The sequence below is a fragment of the Gobio gobio genome, assembly GCF_949357685.1.
Source record: "Gobio gobio genome assembly, chromosome: 9".
Lineage (NCBI taxonomy): Eukaryota > Metazoa > Chordata > Actinopteri > Cypriniformes > Gobionidae > Gobio > Gobio gobio.
The window spans coordinates 57,830,133-57,848,312 of NC_137115.1; the positions used below are offsets into that span (position 1 = coordinate 57,830,133).

The 18,180-nt window shown below is 40.0% G+C and overlaps 1 protein-coding gene across 1 annotated transcript in view; it reads right to left on the minus strand.

The window, feature by feature from the left end:
• Positions 1-3,900: 3,900 nt before the first annotated feature.
• LOC307131457 (cytochrome P450 1A1-like) overlaps positions 3,901-18,180 on the minus strand; it is a 174,793-nt gene continuing 160,513 nt past the window's right edge. The window contains 6 exon segments of the mRNA XM_079825118.1: positions 3,901-5,133; positions 8,805-8,891; positions 8,969-9,092; positions 9,196-9,285; positions 12,406-12,532; positions 14,392-15,255. Of these exon segments, the coding sequence (XP_079681244.1) occupies positions 4,836-5,133; positions 8,805-8,891; positions 8,969-9,092; positions 9,196-9,285; positions 12,406-12,532; positions 14,392-15,255 (1,590 nt within the window). The 3' untranslated portion in view covers positions 3,901-4,835.

The window sequence follows — 18,180 nt, forward strand, 5'->3', positions numbered from 1 at the left end:
GCATGACATAAACCTACTGTCAGGCATGTTTCTGTCATGCATGTTTTTGTCATACGAGCTGCTGTCATGTGTTTTACTGTCATGCGTGTTTCTGTTTCTGTCATGTGTGTTGCTGTCATGCGTGTTGCTGTCATGCGTGTTGCAGTCATGTGTGTTGCTGTCATGTGTGTTGCTGTCATGCGTGTTGCTGTCATACATGTTGCTGTCATGTGTGTTGCTGTCATGCGTGTTGCTGTCATGCGTGATGCATGACATAAACCTACTGTCATGCATGTTTCTGTCATGCATGTTTTTGTCATACGAGCTGCTGTCATGTGTTTTACTGTCATGCGTGTTTCTGTTTCTGTCATGTGTGTTGCTGTCATGCGTGTTGCTGTCATGCGTGTTGCAGTCATGCATGTTGCTGTCATGTGTGTTGCTGTCATGTGTGTTGCTGTCATGCAGGTTGCTGTCATGTGTGTTGCTGTCATGCGTGTTGCAGTCATGCGTGTTGCTGTCATGCGTGTTGCTGTCATGTGTGCTGGTCATGTGTGTTGCTGTCATGCAGGTTGCTGTCATGTGTGTTGCTGTCATGCGTGTTGCAGTCATGCGTGTTGGAGTCATGCGTGTTGCTGTCATGCGTGTTGCTGTCATGTGTGTTGCTGTCATGTGTGTTGCTGTCATGTGTGTTGCTGTCATGTGTGTTCCTGTCATGTGTGTTCCTGTCATGTGTGTTGCTGTCATGCGTGTTGCATTCATGCGTGTTGCTGTCATGTGTGTTGCTGTCATGTGTGTTGCTGTCATGTGTGTTGCTGTCATGTGTGTTGCAGTCATGCGTGTTGCTGTCATGCGTGTTGCAGTCATGCGTGTTGCTGTCATGCGTGTTGCAGTCATGCGTGTTGCTGTCATGCGTGTTGCTGTCATGTGTGTTGCTGTCATGTGTGTTGCTGTCATGTGTGTTGCTGTCATGTGTGTTGCTGTCATGTGTGTTGCTGTCATGCGTGTTGCAGTCATGCGTGTTGCTGTCATGCGTTTTGCTGTCATGTGTGTTGCTGTCATGCGTGTTGCTGTCATGCGTGTTGCTGTCATGTGTGTTGCTGTCATGTGTGTTGCTGTCATACGTGTTGCTGTCATGTGTGTTGCTGTCATGTGTGTTGCTGTCATGTGTGTTGCTGTCATGTGTGTTGCTGTCATGCGTGTTGCAGTCATGCGTGTTGCTGTCATGCGTGTTGCTGTCATGCGTGTTGCTGTCATGCGTGTTGCTGTCATGTGTGTTGCTGTCATGTGTGTTGCTGTCATGCGTGTTGCTGTCATGCGTGTTGCTGTCATGTGTGTTGCTGTCATGTGTGTTGCTGTCATGTGTGTTGCTGTCATGTGTGTTGCTGTCATGTGTGTTGCTGTCATGTGTGTTGCTGTCATGTGTGTTGCTGTCATGTGTGTTGCTGTCATGCGTGTTGCAGTCATGCGTGTTGCTGTCATGCGTGTTGCTGTCATGCGTGTTGCTGTCATGTGTGTTGCTGTCATGTGTGTTGCTGTCATGTGTGTTGCTGTCATGCATGATACTGTCAAGCGTGTTGCTGTCAAATTTTTGAACCCGATCTGATCTAATATAAATAACACCAACTTTGCTGTTGATGGCACACTTGTAGAATATATATAGGCCCAATTTCATATAATAACCCATAAACTGTAGAATGTATAAATTACTTTTGGTATAATTCTTATTACTATTTATATATATTGTAAAGTGTCTTTCTTGTAAAATACTAAATAAAATATTCTACTTAAAAATGTTGACAATTTAGTAGAATAATTAAAAAACTGATAACAGAAAAATCTGAATCCCGTTACAAGATAATCATCACAATCACACACACACACACAAAGCGGCACACTTCCAATAATGCATAAAACATCTATAATTCAAAATGATCATTCTGCTGTTCAGTTCATTTTATTTTGATGTTGATGTTGTGTATTTGTTACTCTATATGTAATAGAACTGTTCATGTTTGTTCTGACAAAATTAATTCATTTTAATTGTGATTACATTTAGATATGAATCCACCTGATAAATGAAAAGAGTTCTGCATCTGAAAGACAACATTACAACATCACTTTAACACACTCACATGTGTGTGAGAGGATCAAACACACACACACACACACACACACGCATGAACGGAAGAAGTGGAAGCGCTCGCGGCAGAATAAAAGCTCCGCCCACTCAAGAGTCAAGACACGCCTCTGAGTTGAGGAATTACACACTGTGCCTTTAACTCTCAATCTCTAACGACTGATAAATCATCCTAAAATCAAACAACCAGTCGCTTACCCAGTTCCAGCGTTGAAGTAGTTTGTGTTCGTTGAAAACTACTGTCTGTGTGTGTGTGTGGTGTGTGTGGTGTGTGCGTGTGTGCGTGCGTGCGTGCGTGCGTGTGGTGTGTGCGTGCGTGCGTGCGTGCGTGTGTGTGTGTGTGTGTGTGCGTGTGCGTGTGTGTGTGTGTGTGTAGTGCTAATACTTTTAGTTTGTTCTACCATGATAAGTCCATGATGATCTTGCATGTAATGGCGGCGTCTGATTCCAATCAGTCTTGATTGTTTAAATACTCAATTATCTCTGCATATTTAACGCAGTGTGTGTGACCCTTAAAGGGACAGTTCACCCAAAAAGAGCCTGAATGAGTTTCTGCTGATCTCAGAACATGATATTTGAAAGAATGTCTTCTCTTTATTTCTCTGAAACATCTGAAACTCACTCAGGTTTGGACTCGACCCCTTTTTGGTCTTCAGGGTTTTTTCTGACCGAAAGGACGTTTCCTCAAAAAAAAAAAAATTCTTTTTTTCCTTAGTCCAAATTGAATGAGACTTTGTACGGTTGTCAACACTCTCTAGATCTACAAATAAAAATATGAATTGGGTTGATTTCTGTTTTTATGTCCATGTGACAAAAAAAGTCACACTCAGGGTCTTAGAAAATGGACAAAATTCATCCTCAAGAACAGAAACAACACAGAACACACACACACACACACACACACACACACACACACACACACACACACACACACACACACGAAGCGGCACACTTCCAACAATAAAAAAAACATCCATAATGCAAAATGATCATGCTCACACACACACACACACACACACACACACACACACACACACACACATGAAGCGGCACACTTCCAACAATACAAAAAACATCCATAATGCAAAATGATCATGCTCACACACACACAGACACACACACACACACATGAAGCGGCACACTTCCAACAATAAATAAAACATCCATAATGCAAAATGATCATGCTCACACACACACAGACACACACACACACACACATGAAGCGGCACACTTCCAACAATAAAAAAAACATCCATAATGCAAAATGATCATGCTCACACACACACACACACACACACACACACACACACACACACACATGAAGCGGCACACTTCCAACAATAAAAAAAACATCCATAATGCAAAATGATCATGCTCACACACACACACACACACACACACACACACACACATGAAGCGGCACACTTCCAACAATACAAAAAACATCCATAATGCAAAATGATCATGCTCACACACACACACACACACACACACACACATGAAGCGGTACACTTCCAACAATACAAAAAACATCCATAATTCAAAATGATCATGCTCACACACACACACACACACAAAGCGGCACACTTCCAATAATGCATAAAACATCTATAATTCAAAATGATCATTCTGCTGTTCAGTTCATTTTATTTTGATGTTGATGTTGTGTATTTGTTACTCTATATGTAATAGAACTGTTCATGTTTGTTCTGACAAAATTAATTCATTTTAATTGTGATTACATTTAGATATGAATCCACCTGATAAATGAAAAGAGTTCTGCAGACATTTACTGGTAAAAGTCTTTTATTTTAAAACTGAATTTTTACAAAAGATGGGCATAAATCTCACACTAAACCATGTCAGATGTTATCCCCACGAATGAAAGTTAGGAATTTGAGTCTTATAAAGTGAATTTTACATTTGGTGTCAAAATGTATTTATATAAATTTAAAAATGATTATAAATACTCCAAAAACTGCACAGATGTTGAGTAAAAACATTAATAAACAGAGTACAATTACATTTGTTCTAAGAAAAAAAATTACATTTTGTTGCCTGGAGAGCCCAAAGCCCCCCCGACGAAGGGTTAAACACAGACATTATCAAAGTTTTATTATTGATTTGGCGATCATAAATATGCTATGCAAAAACAGTGCTGGAGTTGATATGAGCGCACGTTTGCACTTCATTTCCTTCATTAGAGGAGCATCAGAGGAAGGGTTGATCATGTGTGCTTGATAAATACAATCTGTACAAACCTACGATCAGGCACATATTCACAGATCACATTATGGGATGTAATGAGACATAGCTTCAGTGAGACGCTCAGGCTCTTATCTGGGCTGTTTGGAAGCAGAGATATGTTATCGGCAGCACCAGCTTGAGTTCTGAAAGGTGATACACACTCGGGTTCCATCACGGACATCTTTCGGATATTTGGCATTGAGCCGGACTCGAGCCGGACTCAAGACGGACTCGGGCCAGACACGAGCCGGACTCAAGACGGACTCGGGCCAGACTCGGGCCGGACTCAAGACGGACTCGGGCCAGACTCGAGCCGGACTCAAGACGGACTCGGGCCAGACTCGGGCTGGACTCAAGACGGACTCGGGCCAGACTTGGGCCAGACTCGGGCCAGACTCGAGCCGGACTTGAGCCGGACTCGGGCCAGACTTGAGCCGGACTCGGGCCAGACTCGAGCCGGACTCGGGCCGGATCACGAGGTGTAACCGGGCCGGCCGGAGACCCGCAGGAGACAGCGCTTGTGCTTCATGGTCAGGCCGTACTCCGGGGTCATATCCAGGCTCTCTCCGGGCATCCCGCTGAACTTTAACCTCTGCAGCAGGATGGCCAGGAACAGGAAGACCTCCGCCCGCCCGATGGACTCGCCGATGCAGCGCCGCTTCCCCAGGCCGAACACCAGCACCTTCTCGCCCTCCATCTTGTGGAGCTCCGTCCCGTCGGCGCTGAGGAAGCGGTCCGGGTCGAAGGAGGACGGGTCCTTCCACAGTTCCCTGAGGACAGGCGCACTCATTTTAATTCATTATTATTGTTTATTTGATCTATTTTTATTGTTTGCTTATTTACTATTTTTGTATTTAATTATTAGTTTTTATATCTTTAAATATTATATTTTTATTATTTATTTTGACATTTTTACATGTTTATTAAGTATTAAGTTACATAAAATAAATTTTTATATATTTAAAATTAGTATATGTAAAATAAATTTGTATTGTTTGCTTATTTTTATATTTAATTATTATTTTTTATATCTTTAAATATTATATTTTTAGTATTTATTTTGACATTTTTACATGTTTATTAAGTATTAAGTTACATAAAATAAATTTTTATATATTTAAAATTAGTATATGTAAAATGTATTTGTATTGTTTGCTTATTTTTATTTACTATTTTTGTATTTAATTATTATTTTTTATATCTTTAAATATTATATTTTTATTATTTATTTTGACATTTTTACATGTTTATTAAGTATTAAGTTACATAAAATACATTTTTATATATTTAAAATTAGTATATGTAAAATATATTTGTATTGTTTGCTTATTTTTATATTTAATTATTATTTTTTATATCTTTAAATATTATATTTTTAGTATTTATTTTGACATTTTTACATGTTTATTAAGTATTAAGTTACATAAAATAAATTTTTATATATTTAAAATTAGTATATGTAAAATGTATTTGTATTGTTTGCTTATTTTTATTTACTATTTTTGTATTTAATTATTATTTTTTATATCTTTAAATATTATATTTTTAGTATTAATTTTGACTTTTTTACATGTTTATTAAGTATTAAGTTACATAAAATAAATTTTTATATATTTAAAATTAGTATATGTAAAATGTATTTGTATTGTTTGCTTATTTTTATTTACTATTTTTGTATTTAATTATTACTTTTTATATCTTTAAATATTATATTTTTATTATTTATTTTGACATTTTTACATGTTTATTAAGTATTAAGTTACATAAAATAAATGTTAATATATTTAAAATTATTATATGTAAAATGTATTTGTATTGTTTGCTTATTTTTATTTACTATTTTTGTATTTAATTATTATTTTTTATATCTTTAAATATTATATTTTTAGTATTTATTTTGACATTTTTACATGTTTATTAAGTATTAAGTTACATCAAATAAATTTTTATATATTTAAAATTAGTATATGTAAAATATATTTGTATTGTTTGCTTATTTTTATATTTAATTATTATTTTTTATATCTTTAAATATTATATTTTTAGTATTTATTTTGACATTTTTACATGTTTATTAAGTATTAAGTTACATAAAATAAATTTTTATATATTTAAAATTAGTATATGTAAAATGTATTTGTATTGTTTGCTTATTTTTATTTACTATTTTTGTATTTAATTATTTTTTTTTATATCTTTAAATATTATATTTTTAGTATTTATTTTGACATTTTTACATGTTTATTAAGTATTAAGTTGCATCAAATAAATTTTTATATATTTAAAATTAGTATATGTAAAATGTATTTGTATTGTTTGCTTATTTTTATTTACTATTTTTGTATTTAATTATTATTTTTTATATCTTTAAATATTATATTTTTATTATTTATTTTGACATTTTTACATGTTTATTAAGTATTAAGTTACATAAAATAAATTTTTTATATATTTAAAATTAGTATATGTAAAATGTGTTTTTATTGTTTGCTTATTTAAATAATTTTTTTATTTACAATTTATTTTAATATTTTTTATTCATTTTCACACTCTCTAAACTTTTAAAAAATGTACTATGATTTAATTAATTTATAAATTTATTTTATCTATTTGATCTATTTGTATTGTTTGCTTATTTTTATTTACTATTTTTGTATTTAATTATTATTTTTACATCTTTAAATATTATATTTTTATTATGTTTACAACCCAAAAACATTGCCATGGTATTTTACACATTTGCTATGGTATTCATGAATGGGTTTATTATAGTTATATCAAATTTAAATACAGCAGTTTACTGTTAACTGTATTTTTTTTTATTTATTAATTTACATGTATTTTTATTATTTGCTTCTTTTTTTTTAAATAATTCATTTGAATTAATTTTTACATTTATTTAATTTGATTTAATTTATCTATTTGAATCCATTTTTATTGTTTGCTTATAAAATATTATTAATAGATACTAAATATTTTCTTAAGTTACATAAAATAAATTTTATATATTTAAAATTAGTATATGTAAAATGTATTTTTATTGTTTTATTTACAATTTATTTTAATATTTTGTATTCATTTTCACACTCTAAACTTTAAAAAATGTAATGATTTCTATTTATTTATTTGAATCCATTTTTATTGTTTGCTTATTTATTTACATTTTTTTTATTTAATTATTATTTTTACATCTTTAAATATTATATTTGTATTATTTATTTTGACATTTTTACAACCCAAAAACATTTACTATGGTATTCATGAATGGGTTTATTAAATTCTATACCAGTTTAAAATATTATTAGGAACATTTTTAGTATTTATTAAGTTACATAAAATAAAATTAGATATTTAAAATTAGATATGCATTTTTATTGTTTGCTTATTTAAATAACATTTTATTTACTATATATTTTAATATTTTTTATTAATTTTAACACTCTAAACTTTTAAAAATGTAATTTGATTTACTTCATTTATACATTTATTTGATCTATTTTAATACATTTTTATTGTTTGCTTTTTTTAATCAAATTTGATTTACTATTTTTTAAAATCTTATTTAAAGCTTATCTTTTTATATCTTTAAATATTATTTTTACACTAAACTTTTATGGCAACCCAGTTTTAAACCCCAAACACTTACAAACATTAATAATAATAAATAATAAATTAATTAAAAATATATTTAAAATGTATTTACATGTATTTTTATTATTTACTTATTTAAAAAATGTTTTACTATTTATATTAATAGAAATAAATTCATTAATTGAATACATTTTTAAATGGATTTAATATTATTTATTTTATCTATTTTTATTGTTTGCTTATTTTAATCAAATTTTTATTTTTGCTTATTTAATTTTTTTTACTATATTATAAATATTTTAATATTTTAATTCATATTTTATATTTTTATATTTATTTAATATTATTTATTTAATATATTTTAGTCTATTTTTATTGTTTGCTTATTTTAATAAAATTATTAGATTATATATTCCATACCAGTTTAAAATATTATTAGGAAAATGTTTAGTATTTATTAAGTTACACAAAATAAAATGTGTATATATAAAATGTACAGTTAAATGTATTTTTATCATTTATTTGCTTATTTAAATCTCATTTTTATTTACTTATTATTTATTTAAATAATTGTATTATTCATTTTTACATGTTTTTCTCCAAACTTTTTTTAATTTATTTAATATAATTAATATATTTGAATCCATTTGCTTATTTTAATCAAATTTTAATTTTAATTTACTATTTTTTTTTTATCTATTTAGCCTAATTATTATCTTTAAATATTATATTTTTTCACGTTTACATGTTTTTCTCTAAACGTTTATTACCCTGCTTTACAAACAAGAACATTTATTTAACAGGAATATAAATGAAATGTGTTTAGTGAGCGGTCACATGATGAACTCACGGGTCGTGGTTGACCTGCCACTGGTTCACGAACACACACGTGTCTTTGGGAATGAAGAATCCGTTGAGCGACGTGTCTTTAGATGTGCTGAAACACACACACACACCGTTAGCTCTCTCACACACACACACACCTTCACACACTCGTGATGGCGCTCCACTCACCAGTGAGGGATGGTGAAGGGCAGGAAGGAGGAATGGCGGAAGATCTCCAGGATGAAGGCCTCGAGGAGCGGCAGCTCGGTTCTGTCGGACAGGCGAGGCGTTCGCTCCAGTCCCACCTTCTCACCTGAAAGATTAACGCATTAGCGGCGACCGCAGCAGCGCTAGCTCTAAACACAGCTGAACACACACACTCAGTTCTCTGAGCACATCTGAACACACACACTCACTCAGTTCTCTCTGCAGCCGCTCCTGGATCTCCGGATACGCCACCAGATACACCACAGCCCAGGACAGAGCCGTGCTGATGGTGTCGAAGCCTGCCGATAAACACACACAAATAAGTATTTGAACACCTGTCTATCAGCTAGAATTCTGACCCTCAAACACCTGTTAGTCTGCCTTTAAAATGTCCACCTCCACTCCATTTATTATCCTAAATTAGATGCACCTGTTTGAGGTGGTTAGCTGCATAAAGACACCTGTCCACCCCATACAATCAGTAAGAGTCCAACTACTAACATGGCCAAGACCAAAGAGCTGTCCAAAGACACTAGAGACACAATTGTCCACCTCCACAAGGCTGGAAAGGGCTACGGGGAAATTGCCAAGCAGCTTGGTGAAAAAGGTCCACTGTTGGAGCAATCATTAGAAAATGGAAGAAGCTAAACATGACTGTCAATCTCCCTCGGACTGGGGCAAGATCTCACCTCGCGGGGTCTCAATGATCCTAAGAAAGGAGAGAAATCAGCCCAGAACTACAGGAGGAGCTGCTCAATGACCTGAAAAGAGCTGGACCACCGTTTCCAAGGTTACTGTTGGTCATACACTAAGGGCGTTTTCACACCTGAAAGTCCGCACCAAGGTCCGAACCGAAGTTCATGTTTTGATACTTTTTATATATTCGGTTAGTTTTGGTTTGGTTTCTCATTGCAATTATGTGTGCGCACTAAAGAACTTTACATGACGCACTTACGTCCACTCGTCATCATCTATGTGGGCGACATCTGGACATTGATTGGTTTGTAAACGGACGTGCGTCTGACGTCAGCGTCTTTGACAAGAGTGAATGAACGGACGCATATCGTCTTTGCCACTATTGAACATTCGCATTGCTTGACTATTTTTTTTTATTCGTTACGTTTAAAAGTGGACATTTCAAGCTTTATATACACATATTTCTCATGTTTGTGAGGCAAGTAGCCTGATGAGTTTGGGTTTATTTAAGACGCTCCAGTTCATGTGTAAAGCATGTGATCGCTCCCGCCATTATTGTCTGCTATAGACTATTTGCTACTTATTTATTAAATCCAGGCAATTATCTGATTAAAATTAAGATACAATTTATACAAAACGAAATTCCCATTAAAGAAATGCTTTCTAAGCAAAATCATACAAAATTCGGTTTAAATTTATTTCTGACTTTCTGTCTAGTGACATATTGCGCATATTTTCACTTTTCATAATCAATGTAGCCTAGATTGAATTTAAAAATAACGTTATAATATTTAAACATAAACAGGAACTTCCTGTAAATGGTCTGAAAGTCCGAACCATACATAAAATGCTTTCACACTAGAAACGAACCGAACCTTTGTTCAGTTTGATCCGGACCGAGACGACCTCTTTTCGTCGGACCGAATTTCGTCTGTTTGGTCCGGCCCGTGGTACGGGGGAGGTTTCACACCTGTAATTTTGATTCGGACCAAACTGAAAAGTCCGAAAATCCGGACCAAACAAGGTAGGTGTGAAAACGCCCTAAGACATGGTCATGGTTTGAAATCATGCATGGCACGGCAGGTTCCCCTGCTTAAACCAGCACATGTCCAGGCCCGGCTTAAGTTTCCCAATGACCATTTGGATGATCCAGAGGAGTCATGGGAGAAAGTCATGTGGTCAGATCAGACCAAAATAGAACTTTTTGGTCATAATTCCACTAAACGTGTTTGGAGGAAGAAGAATGATGAACACCATCCCAAAAACACCATCTCTACTGTGAAGCATGGGGGTGGCAGCATCATGCTGTGGGGGTTCTGCACATGGGAAAGGGCGACTGCACTGTATTAAGGAGAGGATGAGATTTAGGGGAACAACCTCCTTCCCTCAGTTAGAGCATTGAGGATGGGTCGAGGCTGGGTCAATGAGCCGAAGCACAGCCAGGAGAACCAGCAGTGGCTCTGTAAGAAGCAGATCAAGGTTCTGGCGTGGCCTAGCCAGTCTCCAGACCTAAACCCAATAGAGAATCTGTGGAGGAGCTCAAACTCAGGCCAGAAACCTGATCTAGAGAAGATCTGTGTGGAGGAGTGGGTCCCTCCTGCAGTGCAAACCTGCTGAAAAACTACAGGAAACCTTTGACCAAACAAAGGCTACTGTACCAAATATTAACAGTGATTTTCTCAGGTGTTCAAATACTTATTTGCAGCTGGATAATACAAATAAATAGTTAAAAAAATCATACATTGTGATTTCTGGATTTTTTTTTTGATTATGTCTCTCACAGTGGACATGACCCTACGATGACAATTTCAGACCCTCCATGATTTCTAAGTGGGAGAACTTGCCAAATAGCAGGTGTGTAAATGCTTATTTTCCTCACTGTATTTGAAAGCCGATAACTGATATATTGTCCAATAAATCTAAAGCCAAATTATATAATTTCTAAGAGCCTGATTACAAAAACTTGGAGGGAAACACAAAAGTGAGCCACTATTTTAACATTTACAGTGTGTGTGTGTGTGTGTGTGTGTGTGTGTGTGTGTGTGTGTGTGTGTGTGTGTGCGCATGTGTGTGAGTGTGTGTGTGTGTGTGTGTGTGTGTGAGTGTGTGTGTGTGGCTGCATGCGTGAGAGTGTGTGTGTGTGTGTGGGCATGTTTTTGTGAAATATCAGGACACAAATGTGTATAATGACATGGGTACGACACAGGTATTACAAAAAGAGGGTGAAATATGAGGACGTTCCCCATGTCCTCACTTTTCAAAATGCTTATAAATCACACAGAACAAGTTTTTTTTCACAGAAAGTGAACTGCACAGTCTCCTGTGAGGGCTAGGTTTAGGGGCAGGGGCAGTGTGTGTGTGTGTGTGTGTGTGTGTGTGTGTGTGTGTGTGTGTGTGTGTGTGTGTGTGTGTGTGTGTGTGTGTGTGTGTGTGTGTGATGGGTAGGTTTAGGGTCAGTGTAAGGGGATAGAAAATACGGTTTGTACGGTATAAAAACCATTACGCCTATGGAATGTCCTCACATTTCACAAAAACAAACATGTGTGTGTGTGTGTGTGTGTGTGGCTGCATGCGTGAGTGTGTGTGTGTGAGTGTGACTGTAACTCTACAGCTGTATGTGCTTCTGGTGTGTTTTAGTCAAATGCTGGTGTTCTTAGAGCTGATATCGGATCATGAGAGCCCTAATATCTGCATCCCTGACCCTCCGCTTCTCCAGCACTCACCGGCTCCGAAGAGGTCATTGACGATGCCCACGATCTTCTCGTCCGACACCTGGACGTTTGAGTTCTCGTCTAGCTTGCGGTCCTCGCAGTGGTCGATCAGCGAGTCGGTGATGTCACGGATGTTGTCCTGAAACACAGAAACACACACAGCCGAATAAACATCTGCGTTTGTGTCACCAGTTCTGCAGAAGAGTGTGTGTGAAGCTTGTGTATGAAGCGTGTGTGTGTGTGTGTGTGAAGCGTGTGTGAAGCGTGTGTGTGAAGCGCGTGTGTGAAGCGCGTGTGTGTGAAGCGTGTGTGTGTGAAGCGTATGTGTGAAGCGTGTGTGTGTGAAGCGCATGTGTGAAGCGTGTGTGATGCGTGTGTGTGAAGCGTGTGTGATGCATGTGTGTGAAGCATGTGTGAAGCGTTTGCGTCACTAATTCTGCTGAAGCGTGTGTGTGAAGCGTGTGTGAGAAGCGCGTGTGTGAAGCGTGTGTGAAGCGTGTGTGTGAAGCGTGTGTGTGAAGCATGTGGGAAGCGTGTGTGTGAAGCGTGTGTGTGAAGCATGTGTGTCACTAATTCTGCTGAAGCGTGTGTGTGAAGCGTGTGTGTGAAGCGTGTGTGTGAAGCGTGTGTGAAGCGTGTGTGTGAAGCGCGTGTGTGAAGCGCGTGTGTGAAGCGTGTGTGAAGCGTGTGTGTGAAGCGTGTGTGTGAAGCGTGTGTGAAGCGTGTGTGTGAAGCGTGTGTGTGAAGCATGTGGGAAGCGTGTGTGTGAAGCGTGTGTGTGAAGCATGTGTGTCACTAATTCTGCTGAAGCGTGTGTGTGAAGCGTGTGTGAAGCGTGTGTGTGAAGCGTGTGTGTGAAGCATGTGGGAAGCGTGTGTGTGAAGCGTGTGTGTGAAGCATGTGTGTCACTAATTCTGCTGAAGCGTGTGTGTGAAGCGTGTGTGTGAAGCGTGTGTGTGAAGCGTGTGTGAAGCGTGTGTGTGAAGCGCGTGTGTGAAGCGCGTGTCTGAAGCATGTGTGTTAAGCGTGTGTGTCACTAATTCTGCTGAAGCGTGTGTGTGAAGCGTGTGTGTGAAGCGCGTGTGAAGCGTGTGTGTGAAGCGTGTGTGAAGCGCGAAGCGTGTGTGAAGTGCGTGTGTGAAGCGCGTGTGTAAAGTGCGTGTGTAGCGCGTGTGTGAAGCGCGTGTCTGAAGCGTGTGTGTTAAGCGTGTGTGTCACTAATTCTGCTGAAGCGTGTGTGTGAAGCGTGTGTGTGAAGTGCGTGTGAGAAGCGTGTGTGTGAAGCGCGAAGCGTGTGTGAAGCGCGTGTGTGAAGCGTGTGTGTTAAGCGTGTGTGTCACTAATTCTGCTGAAGCGTGTGTGTGAAGCGCGTGTGAAGCGTGTGTGTGAAGCGCGTGTGTGAAGCGTGTGTGTTAAGCGTGTGTGTCACTAATTCTGCTGAAGCGTGTGTGTGAAGCGCGTGTGAAGCGTGTGTGTGAAGCGTGTGTGTGAAGCGTGAAGCGTGTGTGAAGTGTGTGTGTGAAGTGTGTGTGTGAAGCGTGTGCGTGAAGCGTGTGTGTGAAGCGCTTGCGTCACTAATTCTGCTGAAGCGTGTGTGAAGCGTGTGTATGAACCGTGTGTGTGAAGCGTGTGTGAAGCGTGTGTGTGTGAAGCATGTGTGAAGTGTGTGTGAAGCGTGTGTGTGAAGCGTGTGTGAAGCATGTGTAAAGCGTGTGTGTGTGAAGCGTTTGCGTCACTAATTCTGCTGAAGCGTGTGTGTGAAGCATGTGTGTGTGAAGCATGCGTGTGAAGCATGACTGAAGCGTGTGTATGAAGCGTGTGTGAAGCATGTGTAAAGCGTGTGTGTGAAGCGTTTGCGTCACTAATTCTGCTGAAGCGTGTGTGTGAAGCGTGTGTGTGTGAAGCATGCGTGTGAAGCATGACTGAAGCGTGTGTATGAAGCGTGTGTGTGAAGCGTGTGTGTGAAGCGTGTGTGTGAAGCGTGTGTGTGAAGCGCACCTTGTCGAAGGTATCGTAGTGGTCCTTGACGATCTTCTGCATGAAGCTGCTGAAGCGAGCGTTGATGGCCAGGAACTTCTTCATGGAGGCGCTGGGCAGGATCCTCAGGATGGGGATGAAGTCCGCAGGGTTCCCGCTTCCCACGATCTTCCCGAACTCGTCGCTCATGTTGACCAGACCCACCAGCTCGTCGTCGTCGTGGCTGTAGCGCCGGCCGAAGCAGATCCCGCAGATCACATTGGCCACGGACACCACGATGTGCCGGAACGGGTCGAAGCTCCCGTCGGACCTCATGACGGCGTGCAGGCGGTCGATCAGGTACAGGCCCTCTTTGCTGATGTGCTCCTCCAGAGCGCAGGAATACCCGCCGCTCTCCGCCTGGAGTGTGGAGAACGTCCTCAGCGCGCTCAGGGCCAGTTTCCTGCGGGCGCGCCACACCCCCACCTGATCCGTGCTGAAGGCCAGGCTCTTCCCGCCGCTGATGTACCTGGTGCTGTAGAGATCGGGCCGGCCGGAGAACTCCTCGCCCTGCTTCAGGAGCGCCTGCCGGATCACCTCGTTCCCGCTCAGCACCACCACGGGCCGCGTGCCGATCTGGATCTGGAAGACGGGGCCGTAGCACTTGCTCATGGCGGTCAGGCTCAGGTGTGGGTTGCTTCCCACCTCCAGCACGTTCCCGATGATCGGGAGAGGCTTGGGCCCCGGGAGCTTCTGCAGGCCCTCGGGGATCTTCACACGCATGAGGCGCATGAGCAGATACACCACACATATGGTGATGATGGCCACCAGGCTCTCGGACACCGAGATCGGGCCCAACACGGGGAGAACCGTTAGAGGCATCGCTGTCTTCGGAGAATCGGTTACCTGCGCAAAACAAGAGAGAGAGAGACAGAGATATCAAAATGGTAGCTCTTCTTTCCTCAAGGTTTAGGAGTGTGTTTATGGGGATTCTTCATTTGTGATTTGAGAAGGCCTGGCTCTCAGTCTCCGCTCTAATTCATCCCAAAGGTGTTGAGGTCAGGACTCCAGTTCCTCCACCAAACTCCTCATCATGTCTTTATGGAGACGCTTTGAGCACTGGAGCAGTCATGCTGGGACAGGAAGGGGCCGTCCCCAAACTGGGCCCACAAAGTCGGGAGCATGAAATTGTCTTGGTGGAACTAACTCCTGAAACATAATCCCCCCTCCACCAAACTTGGCACAATGCAGTCAGGCAAGAACCGTTCTCCTGGCAACCGCCAAACCCAGACTCGTCCATGGGATTGTCAGACAGAGAAGCGTGATTGGTCACTCAGAGAACACGTCTCCACTGCTCTAGAGTCCAGTGGCAGCGCGCTTTACCCCACTGCATCCCACGCTTTGCATTGCACTTGGTGATGTAAGGCTTGGATGAGCTGCTCGGCCATGGAAACCCATTCCATGAAGCTCTACACACTGTTCTTGAGCTCATCTGAAGGACACAGAAGTTTGGAGGTCTGGAGCTCTTGCATGCGCTGACCCCGCTCTGTGACCCTCAGCATGTGCTGACCCCGCTCTGTGACCCTCAGCATGTGCTGACCCCGCTCTGTGACCCTCAGCATGCGCTGACCCCGCTCTGTGACCCTCAGCATGCGCTGACCCCGCTCTGTGACCCTGAGCATGTGCTGACCCCGCTCTGTGACCCTCAGCATGCGCTGACCCCGCTCTGTGACCCTCAGCATGCGCTGACCCCGCTCTGTGACCCTCAGCATGCGCTGACCCCGCTCTGTGACCCTCAGCATGCGCTGACCCCGCTCTGTGACCCTCAGCATGCGCTGACCCCGCTCTGTGACCCTCAGCATGTGCTGACCCCGCTCTGTGACCCTGAGCATGTGCTGACCCCGCTCTGTGACCCTCAGCATGCGCTGACCCCGCTCTGTGACCCTCAGCATGCGCTGACCCCGCTCTGTGACCCTCAGGATGCGCTGACCCCGCTCTGTGACCCTCAGCATGCGCTGACCCCGCTCTGTGACCCTCAGCATGTGCTGACCCCGCTCTTTGTGGCTGAGTTGCTGTTGTTCCCAATGGCTTCCACTTTGTCATAATCCCACTAACAGTTGAGCGTGGAAATATTTAGTATAATATTTGGCCTTATTGCACAGGTTCATTCTCTCACTGGTGTGTGTAGAAGCGAACACACACACACACACACTCCTGAGAGCGGCCCATTCTCTCACTGGTGTGTGTAGAAGCGAACACACACACACACACACACACTCCTGAAAGCGGCCCATTCTCTCACTGGTGTGTGTAGAAGCGAACACACACACACACACACTCCTGAGAGCGGCCCATTCTCTCACTGGTGTGTGTAGAAGCGAACACACACACACACACACACACACACTCCTGAAAGCGGCCCATTCTCTCACTGGTGTGTGTAGAAGCGAACACACACACACACACACACACACACACACACACTCCTGAGAGCGGCCCATTCTCTCACTGGTGTGTGTGAAGTGTCTGCAGGCCTAGAGCTGGACTTACACACCTGTGGTCATGAAGGGTTGAGCACCTGAACTCTACTTCTGATATATCTGTGCAGATTAACTGCTGAACATTGTTTGGTTATTTGCATTTCGCAAAATCCATTAATGATAAACTGCACATGGAGAGAAACGTCTCAAGGTCAGAGACGCACACACACACACACACACACACACACACACACACACTCACACACACTTACACACACACACACACACACACACACACTCACACACTCACTCACACACTCACTCACACACTCACTCACTCACACACGTCATCATTCAACAAGTGCCGATAATAAATAATAAACTCATGCATGCAGTGCAATTCATATTTACATCTGAAACCCTTTCTGAATAAAGGAATAAATCATGCATACATAAAGAAATAAAGTTTATGTTTAGATCTAAATAAAAAAATAAAAAAACACACACAGCACTGAATAACACAAGCCAGAAGAAGCTTTAGACTCACACAGAGCGACCGGATGATTATTCCTCTTCTGCTCAATCAGTGTATCCAGACTCAATCATGGGCTGAAGTGCAGAGGAGCCGGCGGGCGCGCGCTTTATAGAGAAGAGCGCGCCGCGATTGGCTGCTCGTCGCGTGACGTCACGCTGGAGGCTCGTGAATGAGAGCGAATCCGTGATTTTATTATTAATGATCAATCTCTTTTAAAAAAAAACATGTGAAGCTACAAAACACCCGACATGAATACGTGCAATATTTTGATGCATGAATACTATTATGATTAATTATATTAATATTAGGATTTATATGATACAACAGCTTCACAATCAACGCATAAATGCACGTTATATATTCATACAGCAATAATGCAAAACAATAATGTAAGTATTTTTGATGGCATAATTAATGCATGGTTAATTATATTAATATTAGGCTATATATGAGTTATAACAGCTTCACAATCAACACATAAATGCACGTTATACATTCACACAGCAATAATGTAAGACTATAAAATGAATTTTTTGATGGCATAATTAATGCATGGTTAATTATATTAATATTAGGATTTATATGATATAACAGCTTCGCAAACAACACATACATGCACATTATACAGTCATACAGCAATAATGCAAATCAATAATGTACGTATTTTTGATGGCATAATTAATGCATGGTTAATTATATTAATATTAGGCTATATGTGATTTATCATATTTTATAAAACAGCTTCAGAAAATGCTACAGTACGGATTATAGAGATATATTTGCAGAAATACCGCAACATATATATTCAAAATGTAA